The 15237-nt window shown below is 38.9% G+C and overlaps 1 protein-coding gene across 5 annotated transcripts in view; it reads right to left on the bottom strand.

Moving 5' to 3' along the window:
* The window catches only part of cdh24a (cadherin 24, type 2a), a 64178-nt gene that overhangs the window by 21698 nt on the left and 27243 nt on the right, over positions 1–15237 (bottom strand). For 4 of the 5 annotated variants that reach the window (XR_013285259.1, XM_077533552.1, XM_077533551.1 and 1 more), the window contains one exon: positions 5873–6318. Coding sequence is in view for 4 of the 5 variants with exons in the window: in XM_077533552.1 (XP_077389678.1) it covers positions 5873–6220 (348 nt within the window). In the remaining variant the exon portion in view is untranslated. Of the gene's footprint in view, positions 1–5872; positions 6319–8291; positions 8932–15237 lie in introns of those variants that run through there. The other variant, XM_077533553.1, reaches the window with a different exon arrangement.

The raw sequence follows: 15237 nt of genomic DNA on the forward strand, positions 1-15237 counted from the left end.
ATATCGGTATCAGGGGCCAAAAATCGGTATTGGAACAACACGAATACATAGTCAGCAGGGTTTTTTTCTGGGAACACCATCCAAATTCTTGGAACTTTTTGGACATTCAAAACAATAAGAGGATGTTTTCCTTTGTGTACAGTTACACATTGGGGCAAAGTGACCATAACTCGCTGGAGTTGAATAATGATTACCTTGACATTATGGGCTAATTTCCATGATTCAAATGATGGCATTTTGTATGACAGTGTTCCCTCGCTATAACGTGGTTCACTTTTCGCAGTCTCATTTTACATGAAAAATATCATTATTATAAAAGTGACATATTTGCTCAGAATTGACATAAATGCTTGACTTTGAATTGAGGGGTGGAAAAAAATGGAGAAACTGAAAAACACATCACTTGCAATTTCTTTTTTCTTTGCTTGTCCAATTTATTGATAAATTCGGTCAAGTTCGTAGCTAGTAAACAGCACTTTTTTTTTTAATGTTATTTTTATTTTATTTATTCTTACACAATTTCCACCTGAATTGTCAGCTCCCAGCTGCTGTTCACCACAATTATTTCTCAGTGGACTCTCGGACAGGTCACTTTTGCCGCACGTCCAGTCTTGTTCCGTATGACGAGCACGCACGCGCCAAATATCCTCACTTGGATGTTGGGAAAAGTGAGCAGATGGTTGGATAATGTTGTTGTTTTTGCGTACACGTAGGATGTTATGGAGGGTCCGCATTGACGAGACCTCCTCTGGCTCGTGCGCTTGGGTCGAGTTAACGAGCCGCACGCGTCAGTACGCTCCCATTAGCGCACGCACGATTTTATATTAACGTGAATACATTGCGTGCGTATTGTGCGGCAAGTTTGCAAGGCGAAGACGCGTGTGCGTGCTTGCAGAGATGGCGAGGCCGCGAAGAGATTAGTCAGCTGCCGAGCTTTCCGACCAGGAACCTTGGCCATCCTTCCGCCCCGGGGCCACATGCGCTCATCGTAATCTCACCAGTCTTACTCACAAGCCGCCACATATTTACTCTCACATCATGAGCTCCTCATCGTGTAACTACAACTCGAATCGAAAATGCGCACGGACCTTACGCCAAGGCTGAACAATCCGAAATATATGCGTTCGGCTCATTGGGCGACGCTGTTCCACTCCAGTCCTGTAGGTGGCAGTAATGAATTTAGCTTTTTTTTTTTTTTTTTTTAAACACACTTTTCAAAACAAACTACCGGAACATTTATGCTAATTTCTGTTAGCCCATCAGTGGCGCTTCGCATTAGAAGTTAGCAATAAACTAGTGAACCTTCTCCATATGAACTTATATGGTTTGGATGACCATTTCTACACTTATATATGGAATGTATAATTTTGTTTAGTAGGTCAGGTTTAAAGGGCATTTTCGCTTATGGGTGAACTCACTTTTGTTGCCAGGAATTCAGCTGTTAATGGTTGTATTTTGAGGGAACGATAAACGCACACTCCATTCCAATCCTGTAGGTGGCAGTAATGAATTTATTTATTTATTTATTTTTCTACAAGCATTTTGCTATCTGCGTATGTTAATGTTGCAGTTTGGATTCTAACGACCGGAACATTTATGCTAATTTCTGTTAGCCCATCAATGGCGTTTCGTATTAGATGTTAGCATTAAGTTAGTGAACATCATCCATATGAAATTATATGGTTTGGATGACCATTTTTGCACTTATATATGGAATGTTTAAATGTTTTGTAGGTCAGGTTTAATTAAAGGGCATTTTCGCTTAGGGGTGAACTCACTTTTGTTGCCAGGAATTCAGCTATTAATGGTTGTATTTTGAGGGAACGATAAACGTACACTCAACTCCACTCCAATCCTGTGGGTGGCAGTAATGATTTAACTTTTTTTTTTTTTTTTTTTAACTTTTTCTACAAGCATTTTGCCATCTGCGTATGTTAACGTTGCAGTTGTTGGAAGGTTTCTAATTTTGTTTTGTAGGTCAGGTTTAATTAAAGGGCATTTTCGCTTAGTGGTGAACTCACTTTTGTTGCCAGGTATTCAGCTATTAATGGTTGTATTTTCAGGGAACGATAAACGCACACTCCACTCGACTCCAATCCTGTAGGCGGCAGTAATGAATGTAACTTTTTTTTTTTTTTATGTACTTTTTTATTTTTTTATTTATTTTTTTACTTTTTCTACAAGCATTTTGCCATCTGCGTATGCTAAAGTTGCAGTTGTTTGAAGGTTTCTAACTACCGGAACATTTATGCTAATTTCTGTTAGCCCATCAGTGGCGTTTCGCATTAGATGTTAGCATTAAGCTAGTGATGCTGACCATTTTGGCACTTATATATGGAATGTTTAATTTTCTTTTATTTTATAGGTCACGTTTAAAGGGCATTTTCACTTAGGGGTGAACTCACTTTTGTTGCCAGGGATTGGTTGTATTTTGAGTTATTTCGAGGGAACGATAAACGCACACTGTTATAGAAGCTGCGCACTGAAAAGGTACAATTACATATCTGCAGAAATGCGAGGGGTGTGTTCACTTTTCGTGCATGTGTGCAGGTGTCCCGAATGAAGAGGCCATTGAGTGTGCATATAGAGCACGTCTGCATGCAGTCGACAGGGTTGAACATAAGCCCAAAGTACATCTGTGCTGGCGGATAACGGTGAGGATTAAAAAAAAAAAAAAAAAGTCATAATAGCGCACCCAACACCCCACAGTTTGCTCGATAAGCGATATTTTTTTTTTTTTTATTCATCCCTCCATTGCCTTCATTTCTTCCTCAAAGCTAGCACGCATTGTGCGCGCGTGCGCGCGTGCCATCCCATCACCCCCTCCTGGGCTGAGTGTAATTGTTGTCTCAGTCCTGCTGCGCTTCAGTCAGTGTGAAAAAAGAAGGCGGGATGTCTTTTCCCCCCTCGCCTGGCGAGAAGCAAAGCGGCAAAAAGCACAATGATGCCGGCGCAATCAGCCGCCACCTTTCTGCCACCTCCTGCTGCAAAAGGTGGAGACGGCACGCCTAAATTCAGCAGTGCTGGAATGTCATAAAACATGCGTATCACCTAATTGGAAAGGCTGTTAATGCAGTCTAACCCGAAAAAAATGCGTTTATTATGTGTTTTTAAGACAAAAACACGTAATGAAAAAATTGACGCTAACTTTTGTACCTACACGACGATACTCACATATTGAAGTACTTCTACCAACTAAGTACGTCTACTAAAAGTATGAAGTATGAGTACTTTTGCCACCTTTGATTTTCAGCCAAACAAGCCGAGCCGCAAGGCTTTATTTTAACACGTCGCCCTGGCTTTATTGCGCAAATATGGAAGTAGCATTCCCCCCTGATTGCTTTAGCGCCGCTCGCCGACTGTATCAATAACAAGCAGAGCGGGATATTAAACATTTATGAGGAGTACGCCGCACGGCTAAGAAACCAATCTAGGCTGTCATTGTAAAGTATATCGCGCCGCCTCCGAAGTGGCTGGCAGCGCTCCCCCCCCGTTAGCGTTACGCCTCGCCGCTTTGACTCGCCGCTCGCCCGCGTTGACATTAAAGCAACGCTGTGGAAAAATGCCACAAGTGTGTGTGGGGGGGTGGGGCAGCGTGCTTCAGGTGGGCATCTCGGGCGGGCGCTTTGCTGGGGGTGAAAAGTTTGAAGATTTCAGCCGAGCCACAGGACGGAGCTTCACACTTGAAGTTTGATTAAACAAAAAAACAAAAACAAAACGTTTGCATATAGGCTCAAGTAGAATGAAAGTCATCAGTGGAGAGACATCAAACTTCAGGTAATAACGACAACAAGCCATTTTTTTTAATTTTTTTTTTTTTTTATAATTTAGTCTGTTGAGTTTACGCCTCAAATTTGGTAGCAATCGGAGAACATGTGTTGTCTTTGGGGCTCTAAAATGGCCGCTTCAAAACCAAAATGGCCGACTTTTCAGGCATGGCTTCTCAGATTTTTTTTTTTGTGCATCTCCTCGCAATTGACAAGCAAACCAAATTTCTTATTTTAAGTGGAACTAACTTCTGGGAGCGGATATTTTTATTTTTATTTTTTTTTTAAATTGTGGAGTTACTTTTATCAGTTTCAAACTTGGTTGCAATGTTCCTTTTTTTTTTTTTTTTGTAATGACAAAATCTCAAATAAGCTTCGTCCATGTGTCTGTACGTGAGGTTCCGATTTAGTCGTAATTGGACAGAATCGCTTGGAAGAACCGAACTCTAAATGGGCCGCTTCACACCAAAATGGCCGCCATCTTGTGTCTTTTTCGGCGTGGCTTCGTGAGACTTGTTTGTAGGCTAATTTGTGATAGACATGCCTAACAAATGTTATGTTGGCTAAGTGAAACTAGCATCAGGAACAGTTTTTTTTTTTAATTGATCTTCGTTTCATACTTTATTGGTTGCGTCGTCAAACGCGATATAGTGATACTAAAAGAGCCACTTCAAATCAAAATGGCTGACTTTCTTTGTCTTTTTGAGCATGGTTTCTTGAGACTTGTGATAGACATGCCTAGCAAAGTTCATATTGCTATTTGAAACTGGTTTCGGGGTCCCTGTGAATATTTTTTTTGGGCCCGATCTTCACCACAAACACAATATTTTGGAAAAGCTCCGTCCTTGTGGTTATGCGTTTCCCGTTTTATGGAAAGTCATCAAACTTTTTTTCAAAGTTTGTCTTTGAAGGACACCTTGGAATGACCAAAATAACCCTAAAATGTCCACTGCAAACTAAAATGGCAGACTTGCTGCGTTTTTTTGTTGTTGTTTTTCCGGGCTCGGCCTCTCGAGACTGCTGAGATGAATTTCATGTTGCTGAGTGAAACTGCCTTTTTACACTGTGAAAACCAGGCGGCGTTGAGCACCTCAGGCAAGGGGGAGACTTGCGAAGAAACAAACAACAAAGACGTTTTTGAAATATCAACCCACCTGAAACTAGTTTCGAGGCGCCCTCTGACCTACGTATGACTTCTGTTGCTTATGTTTAGTATATAAATTATCGTTCTTGCGCCGTCTTACGCTTACTTGTTTCAAGATTGCCTCGTCACGGTGTCAGTTTTAGAATTAAATACATTTAGTTTGATGTCATTTCAATATTAAGATTTATTTGATGCATATGTAAGAATTTTGTTGTTTTAAGGGCTCGTTTTTTTTATTTTTTATAGTGGAACTAATGTTCTTTATGTGCGTGTTGTATGGGGACGCTAATGACTGACGCATTGCTACGTCGTTCCTGGTTAGCCGATGGAAAGAGTTGCTGAAGAGTTGCTGTTGTTAGCTGTTGGAAGAAGAAACGATTTTACTCCTCTCTAGTACATACGGCCAATGAGGTAACATATTTGAAAGCATTTACACTCTTTCTGTTAGTATTTACGAGGCCTTTTGGAAGTAGTGTAACTACTGTTAGCTCGCTAGCATGCTAGCGCTAGTCCGTTAGCAGGTTAGCCTGTTTATTTAGGGGATGTTTACAGGCCTATATGGCAAATAGATGTTATATCTTGAATAATGTGTATATTTTTATGTTCTCTGTGAGAATTATTTTGTGTTTTTTAGCTCTTGAATATGTTTTTTTTTCCTGTATTTTGTACAGTCCTCATGGCATGCTTAACCACAATAAATGCCTGTTGTAACAAGAACCACCTGGACTCGTAATTTGACTGGAGGGGCGTAATAGACAGTTTTATGTTTTGGTGGGAAGATGTGCAAATGTGATGGTTACACCAACAGTTCTCAGTACTTTTTCCACACATGAGCAGTCTCAAGGTAGAACAGAAAGTCCCAATTTCAAAATGTGTCAAATTTGATCCAAAAGTGTATAACGAGAAAGATACGTGGACCAGAACCTTCACGCTAGCTGACAGTCATTTTGGTTGGACTTACCCGTCCGATGAGCACAGGTTCGGGGCCTCGGTACTCCTCAATGACGAAGAACTGGTTCCACAGCCAGCTCCTCTTCCGGCGAGGACCCGGCCGCCTGGTTCCTTGCGGACGTCCGTCGTCCGACTCCTCTGAACTCTCGTGAGCCGTCTCGGAGCTTAACCGGAGAGCGGTGGACCCCTCCTCAATCGGCCCGTCAACTTCTCCACGAGTCCTCCGCCGGGCCGCGGTTAGTCCGGCGCTAAGTGTAGCCGCTAGGTCCGAAGACGGACGAAGTCCTGGCAGATCTTGCGAAGTGACGCGGCCGGCGCACAAGAAGAGGAGAAGAAGAAGGACGACGTGCCCTCTCATCGCTGAGGATCTCAGTGGACGAGCGGCGAGGAGATGATCAGCGGCGCGGCGTTGACGTCCATCTTCATCGTGCTACACTGGATCACCACCTGCAAACTCTGTTGGTCAGAAAAGTTTCTGATTCAGACCAGGGTTAGAATCATTTTCAGTTGATCGGAATCGGGGGAAGAGATTGTTTTTTGTAAATTGTTGTTGTTAATTGTGATCGGGACATCTTTGTTAAAATAGTTTTCAAATTTTCATTATAGTTTTTATTTTTAAATAGAGTTCAAATTAATTTACAGAATGGGTTTCATTTTGTTTGTATTAGTTTTAATATTAGTTTTTTTTTAACTCATTCACTCCCAAAGACGTATTTATACGTTTTTTAGGTTTTTGTTTGCTAGAGTTTTTGTATGAAGGCTTTGATGCAGTTTCTGACCTGAAGTGGAAGCTTAAAGCGATGGTAGTTATTACAAAAAAAAGTTTCATTCATGAAACAGATGAAGCACACTTTTTTTTGTTTTTTGTAATAACTACTATCGCTTTAAGCGACCACTTCAGGCCAGAAACTGCATCAAAGCCTTCATACAAAAACTCTAGCAAACAAAAACCTAAAAAAACGTATACGTTTTTGGGAGTGAATGAGTTAATCAGATAAGTATTGTAGGCGTATGGTAAAAACTATCCACAAATAAAATACAGGTACTATATAACAGTCCCCACAACGACATTTTCGCTATAACTGGTTTGTTTGTAGTTTTTAACTTTTTATTTTTTATTTTTATTTTTTTTATTTCATGAACAAAAATGTTTTTAAAAGGGAAGTCAACCTCCCCAAAATTCCTGGCAATAATATGTCATATGTGACCTCACTAGTCCAAACATGACATTCTGATTTATATTACAAAATCCAGCAATTTTTTTTTATCCATCTCAGGGGGCGGCCATTTTGCCACTTGCTGTCGACTGAAGATGACATCAAAGTTGCTCAGGTAGCAACCAATCACAGCTCAGCTTCAGAAAAAAAGGTGAGCCGTGATTGGACGTTGTCTGAGCAACTGTGATGTCATCATCAGTGGACAGCAAGCGGCAAAATGATATATAAAAACGGCTGGATTTTGCTTCATAACTCACATTTCACAAATGTAATAATCAGAATGTCATGTTTAGACTAGTGAGGTCACATATAACATATTGCCAAGACATGTTTAAGGTTGACTTCCGCTTTAAATTTTAGTTGCAGTTCTGTTCTTACTTTTTGTTCAGTAAAATAACCAGGATTCAGACGCGTCTTTGAGAAATGTCTTACAAGAATTCATCCTCAACGAAGCATCTCCTCTTATCTCCTTGTTCCTCGGACTCGTATCATAGCGGAAAGATTCTGACACGTCGACCGAAATACCAAAGAGCACAAAGCAGAGAACCGTAACAAGCAAGACATTCACGAAGCACCTTGCTGCTACCTTGGAAGTTTTTGCAGAGGAGAGGAAACACTTTTATTGTCTACCGACCAAGACGGGGGGGGGGGGGGGGGGGGGGGGGGGGGGGAGCTGGGAAAGGTCGTTCTTATCATTTCAAAGGACACCTTTTCACAAGGCTTCCATTCACAAGTTAAGAGGAAAAGAACATTCCATCGTTGACTTTAGCAATTTTGCCATTGCAATCACAGGAAGCGAAGACATAATTAGCTCATTAACCTTGTGGGCTCTCTTACTGGCCATTTCAAACGTTTTAGCTGTGTTAACACAAATGTGATGAAAGGGTGGAGATTTTTTTTATTTTTTATTTTTTGTCTGATTTTGACATTTCCAACTTCAGCTTTTTAAAAATATACCTTTTGTAGCTGTCATGATCAATTCCTTGTTGTTTACATGATTGAAGCATACTATTTGGGGAATTGGGCTTCATTTTACACACAACGCATTTTTTTTTTTCCTACTAGATGATATCATTTATCAGATTTTGGATAAGGAAGCAAATACACGCAATATTCTTAGTTTGCCTTTAATGGCCTACTGCACTCTAGTGGAACAAATGGATGACGCAATTTGGACTTGAAGGAGAGGAGATGACCATGGAGAACAATTACTTTTTAATGAAGAAGTGGAAGCCCTCTCCGCTGGCTATAGAAAGGAGATTAAGAAAACAAGTTGGAAGAACGTCAAACTAGAATCGGAAGGGTTAAAAATAAAAATAAATGGAAATTGCATACCAATGAAAAGAAGTGTGATAAACTTTGTGCAGTAAAAAAAAATGCACAAACAAGCTGAAAAGGTAATAAAACCCAAGTTGAGGCCTTTTCATATAATTGTTGTAAACAAAAGACGCTAGGTTACTTCCGGGTGTCGGAACGCGGGTGACCTCCGCTGACCTGACCTGAAAGCGTGACAACAAAAAAAACTTGCTGTGCTAGTGTTTGCGCTGCCACATCTACTTTTAACTTGATTTCTTCATTTCTGCCTGGAGGAAAACTGGTTGTGCAGGAAGACAGCAAAAACAGTATACAGTACATGCAAAAAAAAAAAGTGAGGGGAGGTGTGGGGTCATGAAGTACAATGAAGGCAATCGGAGACAGGGTGGACACCAATGATATATTCCAAACCAAACGGGAGATGAAAATATGAAAAATGGATCCACAAAATTATGACGATGATGTCTCAACAAGCAAAAGCCAAGTACATTAAAGGCAGGGTCTTCCGTTTTCACTCAGGAAAATGCATTATATAAATACTGGATATATACACATGAACTCCTTCTCAATCGACACCTCTGGGCTTCTATTAATGTGTGGTGGTGATTTTTCCTAACCCCCCCAGCCTGTATTTTGCCATTTTGTGTTTGTTTTGTCAACAGTGGGACATTTCTGTGAACAGACAGTTGTTTACCCCTCCAGCCAATCGCAGAGCGGTGGTGGCGGGGGGCGTGTCACTCACTGTAGGCAGACGAGGCCGGGCGAATTTGTCGGCTGCATGACGTCACTCCACGTTTTTTTTTTTCACTCACTCACTCACTCACTCACTCACTCACTCACTCACTCACTCACTCACTCACTCACTCACTCACTCACTCACTCACTCACTCACACAAGCCTGGGCGACCATGTGACTTACATGAAGTAAAATTGCGTGAGTGAGTGAGTGAGTGAGTGAGTGAGAACAAAACCGTGCGTGCTGTCAAGTCGCTGCGGGAGTGACGTCATGCAGCCGACAAATTTGCCCGGCCCCGTCTGCCTACAGTGAGTGACACACACCCCTGACACCCCTGCTCTGCGATTGGCTGGAGGGGTAAACAACTGTCTGTCCACAGAAACGTCCCACTGTTGACAAAACAAACACAAAATGACAAAATACAGGCTGGGGGGTAGAGGAAAAAATAACACCATTACCAAACATTAACAGAAGCCCAGAGGTGTAAATTGAGAAGGAGTTCATGGGTATACATCCTGTACTTATATCGTGCATTTTGGTGAGTGAAAACGGAAGACCCCGCCTTTAAAAGGACTGGGTAAAAAGTTTGTTAAGAACTTTTGAATTGGTGCCGTGACCCGGACGTGAAAGATGCTTGCTTGGGTTTTCTTTCTTTACGTAATTTAGCAAAACATAATGGCTAGCCTGCTAGCTAACGTTAGGTCGACAGTATCAGTCAAAAGAACACATCCGTGCCATTTATCTGAGGAACAGAAAATTGACTTCATTAGCCAGTCCCTCAATTCTTTTTTTTTTTTTTTTTTTAAACGGACACGGAGAGAATAAGCTACTACTACTATTCAAGCAATTTATCCTGCTTTTTCAGTCATTCTGTCATTATTTTGTCATTTGACATAGACGGGTTTTGGGACGTGCGTGTAAAATGTTTTTTTTTTGTTATCGAGTAAAGAAGATCATTTCCACACTCAGCGCATTTGCTCTGCTGGCTGTAAAAACATTGTGGACTCAAAACCCCCCCACCAAAAAACAAGTGTGTTAGAAATTAGATGATTGACTTGTGTGGTGATTTTTGCAATTGGAACGTCACTTTGAAGCGGAAAATATTCACATTTGTGACTTTTTGATCCTGGACAGCAAGTCCAAATAAAAACAAGAAGAAAACGTTTTTTTTTCCCATTTAAAATGATTATTATTGTGTTTCAAATATAGTATTATATTGACATATTATTATTCACATTTTTATATTACATTTTTTTATTTAATGTATTTTCTAATATATTAAAACCATTTTATTTAATAATTTTTTAAATGTTTCACCTTATTATATCACCATCACAGTTTGTTTTTTTTTCTCTCCACTTTTTTCCATCTTTTCAGTATGAGCATGACACAAGTTAAGAGAAGAGGGGAAACCATTTTGTGTGCCGTGATGTTTTTTGTTCATTGTGCCAAGTTATCAAAACGGGAACTGTAAATAATTGATGGCGAAAATTCTTTTTCGGCTTTTCACTTTTGTACTGAAGCACATTTCAGACTGTACTTTGTTGTTCGACTTTGATTCAGTACTTTTACTTTTTTTTTTTTTGACATAAGTAGGCCGATCAACAACGTAATTGGTGGGTTGCTGTACTCCTGCACTTTTTTTTTTTTTTTTTTAAATCTATGTTTAAATCTATTGACGCTGCGAACTGTGATGTAAGGATAAAAAAAAATAAAAAAATAAAAATCCCATAAAAATAAGAAAAACAGTTGCTCATTTGCATACGGTTGCATCACTCACATGCAGTTAAAGTGCATTAGGCCATGTGCGAGAATTCATGACCCACTCTGAGAATTGTGTTTCCATACCACAGGCGTACAACGCTCCATAAAATAAAAGTCCCATTTGGTTCCGCTGGTGTTTGAGAGGGACTTAACCCAAACACTGTCGCATACAGAAAAGTGCCAATACTCGTCGCCTACAACTTTTATTTTTTATTTTTTAAAGCTAAGCCATGTTTTTAATGTACCTCAAAATGGCTGTTGTGACATACCTGCTTATAAAGCTGGCTTTTGAACGCGTATGTGATATGGTTGAGTGCAATTTTTCCCAGTCTCTAATGAGCAAACTACATTAGAAAACTCCATGTTCTACTACTGATTACAAAAGAACAACAACAAACATTTTAGTTTTGTTTTTTTTTTTGGTAGGTTTTGGACTGAATCGGTTGGAATCACTAAAATATTTTTTTGCGCACAGGAAATGAATTACTTTACCCAGTGGTGGCAAATCTTGGTCCAGAAAGTAAAAATCTTGCCCATAGTTTGGCTTTAGCTTCAGGTGCTAGTTAGCTAGCTCCCTAGCTAGCTCCTATGGTGCTTGTTTACTTCGTAGAGAGCTAGCTAGCTAGCTAGCTAGCTAGCAACAGGGACTAAAGCCAAACTGTGGGCAGGGTTTTGACTTACTGGACGAAGATTTGCCACCTCTGAATTTATTATAAGATGTAATAGCTCAGCCAAATGTGTCGTCCGGTGAGAAGCTCTGCCAACGACACTGCTTTTAGTTGACAGATGATGACCTCACTAAAGATGGCCTCCTTCCCTTAAGATATCATCATCGATGACACGACCTCATCTCATCTCATCCTCCCAAAAAAAAAAAACCCTGACGTGACTTGCTTCATTTTTTTCCATGTTGGGACGCATCACCTGAAACCACCCGCCCACACTTCCACCCCAACCCAATTTGCTGGCATCTGTTATCTCCTCTTTGCACGCACGCATGGCAGGCGTGCAGGCATTATCCACACGCACGCACACGCATGTGCAAACAGATCTGGTTAAAGTAGCGTGCGTCGGATTCAAATGCGCAAATTCCGCCGCCAAGTGCGTGATCAATGCGGCGGCTAAAACGTGGCGCGAATAATGACGGCGACTAAACAAATGCGCTTTGATCCATTTACATGCAAATGAGCCCCGAGCCGCTTTTTGATGACGCCGTAAAACAGGCAACACAACATTGTCACGGCAGTTAAAAGCAGCGCGACGTAATAACTTGTGGCTCAATTAACCGCCGCAAAAGTGATGCGATGCCAGATTGCGAAAAGGGGGAGGAGGGGGCGCGCTCGTCGGCTGCCGCGTTCAATCACACACTTTTGGCTCACCTGTCAGGAGCAACTGTGCTGTTGCGTTAGCAGTTAGCGCTAGCGTCACCACTAAGATCACCTTGGAGAGTTGTGTGCTGTAAACTTTTCCATGTACATTTATGAAGTAGACAATCTCAACAGAAGATAGTTTAAAAAAAAAAAAAAAAAAGGTTTTGTTTTGGTATCATTTGGACTACGACGGCATATTAGGGCCACACGTAAATATATATATATATATATATATATATATATATATATATATATATATATATATATATATATATATATATATATATATATATATATAGATATATATATATATATATATATATATATATATATATATTTATATATATATATAATATGGGAGTGGTTATATTCCGAGGAAAAAAACTTGCAAATTTGCGACTTTATAAAGTGGCAAATTTTGCGAGAAAAAAACCTTGTACATTTACGAGTTTATAAAATGGGAAATTTGTGAAAAATAACCAGCAAATTTGCCAATTTGCAACTTTATAAACTGGCAAATTTGCGAGAAAAAAAACAAACTCATTTGGGAGTTTATAAAGTGGCAAATTGGCAAAAAATAACTAGTAAATTTGTGACTTTATAAAGTTTGAAATTTGTGACTTTATAAAGTTTGAAATTTGCGACTTTAAAAAGTGGCAATTTTGTGAAAAAAAAACTCGTAAATTTGTGACTATAAAGTGACAAATTTGCGACTTTATAAAGTGGCAAATTTTGTGAGAAAAAAAAATCGTACATTTGCGAGTTTATAAAGTGGCAAATTGGCAAAAAATAACTAGTAAATTTGAGACTTTATAAAGTTTGAAATTTGTGACTTCATAAAGTGGCAATTTTTTGAAAAAACAACTCGTAAATTTGTGACTATAAAGTGACAAATTTTGTGGGAAAAAATCATACATTTACGAGTTTATAAAGTGGCAAATTGGCAAAAAATAACTAATACATTTGCGACATTGTAAAGTTTGAAATTTGCGACTTTATAAAGTTTGAAATTTGCCACTTTATATAGTGGCAAATTTTTTCTGAGTTTATCAGTTGACAAATTTGTGAGAAAATAACTAGTAAATTTGCAACCTTATAAAGTTTGAAATTTGCGACTATAAAGTGGCAAATTTGCGAGAAAACAACTTGTAAATTTGCGACTATAAGGTGACACAATTTCGAGTTTATAAAATGGAAAACTTTTCAGTTTATGAAGTGGCAAATTAGCGACTTGACAGAGTGGCAGATTTGCAAGAAAAAAAAAAAACTCAGAAACTTAAGTGAAATACACCTAGCGTACTATTCGGATGTTTGTGCCAATGTGTACGTTTCCAGAATCCTTATTTACACATTCATACATTTTGGTATTTTTTTAAGTCGATGTGTCGAGTCTGCTGCTGTCCGTCATTCACGTCATTTTATAAAGAGTGTTCCATTAGCCACCAACAAATTCTTACGTTAGCTCCTGGTGGACAGAAGCCAGGTTTCAAGAAATTAGCCGCGGATAGCGTCAATTGTTTTGAATTATGGAGCCGTGTGACGGCCATAAAGCTTCCCAAACGGCCACTGAACTGCAGCCAGAGACAGAAAAAAAACTTCTTTGCGGGTGCCAAATTTTTGCAACGCTTGCTCTCATGTCAGTTGGCCAGTTATGGGCAAGGGGACGACATGCTGGCAACAACTGCAAAGCCGGAAATCAGGCAACTGCTGACGGCCGAACGTCTCTTGGAATGATACATGAAAAAAAAAAATAATAATTACAAAAAATTCAAAAAAAACATAGTGACTTTCCTGCTAAGTTATTCGTTAAGTTTCCACAATATGGTTTTCAGTTCAATACCATTAAAGCTTATCAATCAATAATCGCTCATACAATCATCAAAAATAAAGAATTAAGAAAATTAATATATATTTGACATTTTTATCATTTACATAAAAAATATCAACTGTGTTATATTTATTTATTTGCCAATAGGATCGATTACCGGTACCGGTGCTTGTGGAGGCTACTGATGCCAGTTACCGAAACTTCTAGCCAAACAAAATCAAGTAAGTCCTCCTCAGCAGTAGGTGGCGCTATACTGGGGCCGTTTGATACATTGGAGTGTCATTTTTTTGTCATTGTGTTCAATGAAATTTTATTATATCAAAAGTGCTAGAGGTATCGGTACTGGGCAGAGTTATTTTAGTTCTGGAATTTTTCATTTTAATCAGTTTTTATTTCGTTTTGAGTTTATTTTTTATGTTTTTAATTTAGTTAGTTTTAATGAGTTTTTAGGGTGGTTTTGTTAGTTTTTATTAGTTTTAGTTATATAATAAATGCTTAGTTTTAGTTTAGTTTTAATTAGTTTCAGTTTTAGTAAAAAAAAAAAAAACGTGTATTACTTGTGCGCAATACTCGAAAACCAACAGGTGAGCGCCGTCATCTTTTGGTGCTTTTCTATTGGCTGCTGCTAGATGACGTCACTTCCGTGTGACACCTTTTCAATCGTCCTTATTCCGGTTAATATCAAAATAAATCTAATTTAAAAAATCACATTTAAAATCATCCCCAAAGGCTCATGCACTAAATTAATTACCAAAGACGAAAACGAAGGACATTTTTGCTATAATTATAGTTAGTTTTAGTTAAGTTTTGTAAACATAAAATGTAGTTTCAGCTAGTTTTTGTTTTTATTTTATTTCCTTAATGAAATTGTTTTTTGTATTTTAGTTTTAGTTTTTGCATTAGTTTTAATTAACAAAAATAACCTTGGTAATGGGTATAGGTAAAGATATATTGAACATCCCTACTACTAAGAAAAATTTAAAAATACGTAAGTATTGGGGAAAAAACAAACATTTTTTTCCCATTTGATTTCATGATCCATCACTACTCTAGCACAACATTTACGGTATTTTTTTTTCTTCTTCTTTGAAAAAAAGTCATGATTATGCAGGATCCATACCAAGACCACCCACTCGAGTTTCCAAA

This window comes from Festucalex cinctus, chromosome 10 (assembly GCF_051991245.1).
Source record: "Festucalex cinctus isolate MCC-2025b chromosome 10, RoL_Fcin_1.0, whole genome shotgun sequence".
Classification (NCBI taxonomy): Eukaryota; Metazoa; Chordata; class Actinopteri; order Syngnathiformes; family Syngnathidae; genus Festucalex; species Festucalex cinctus.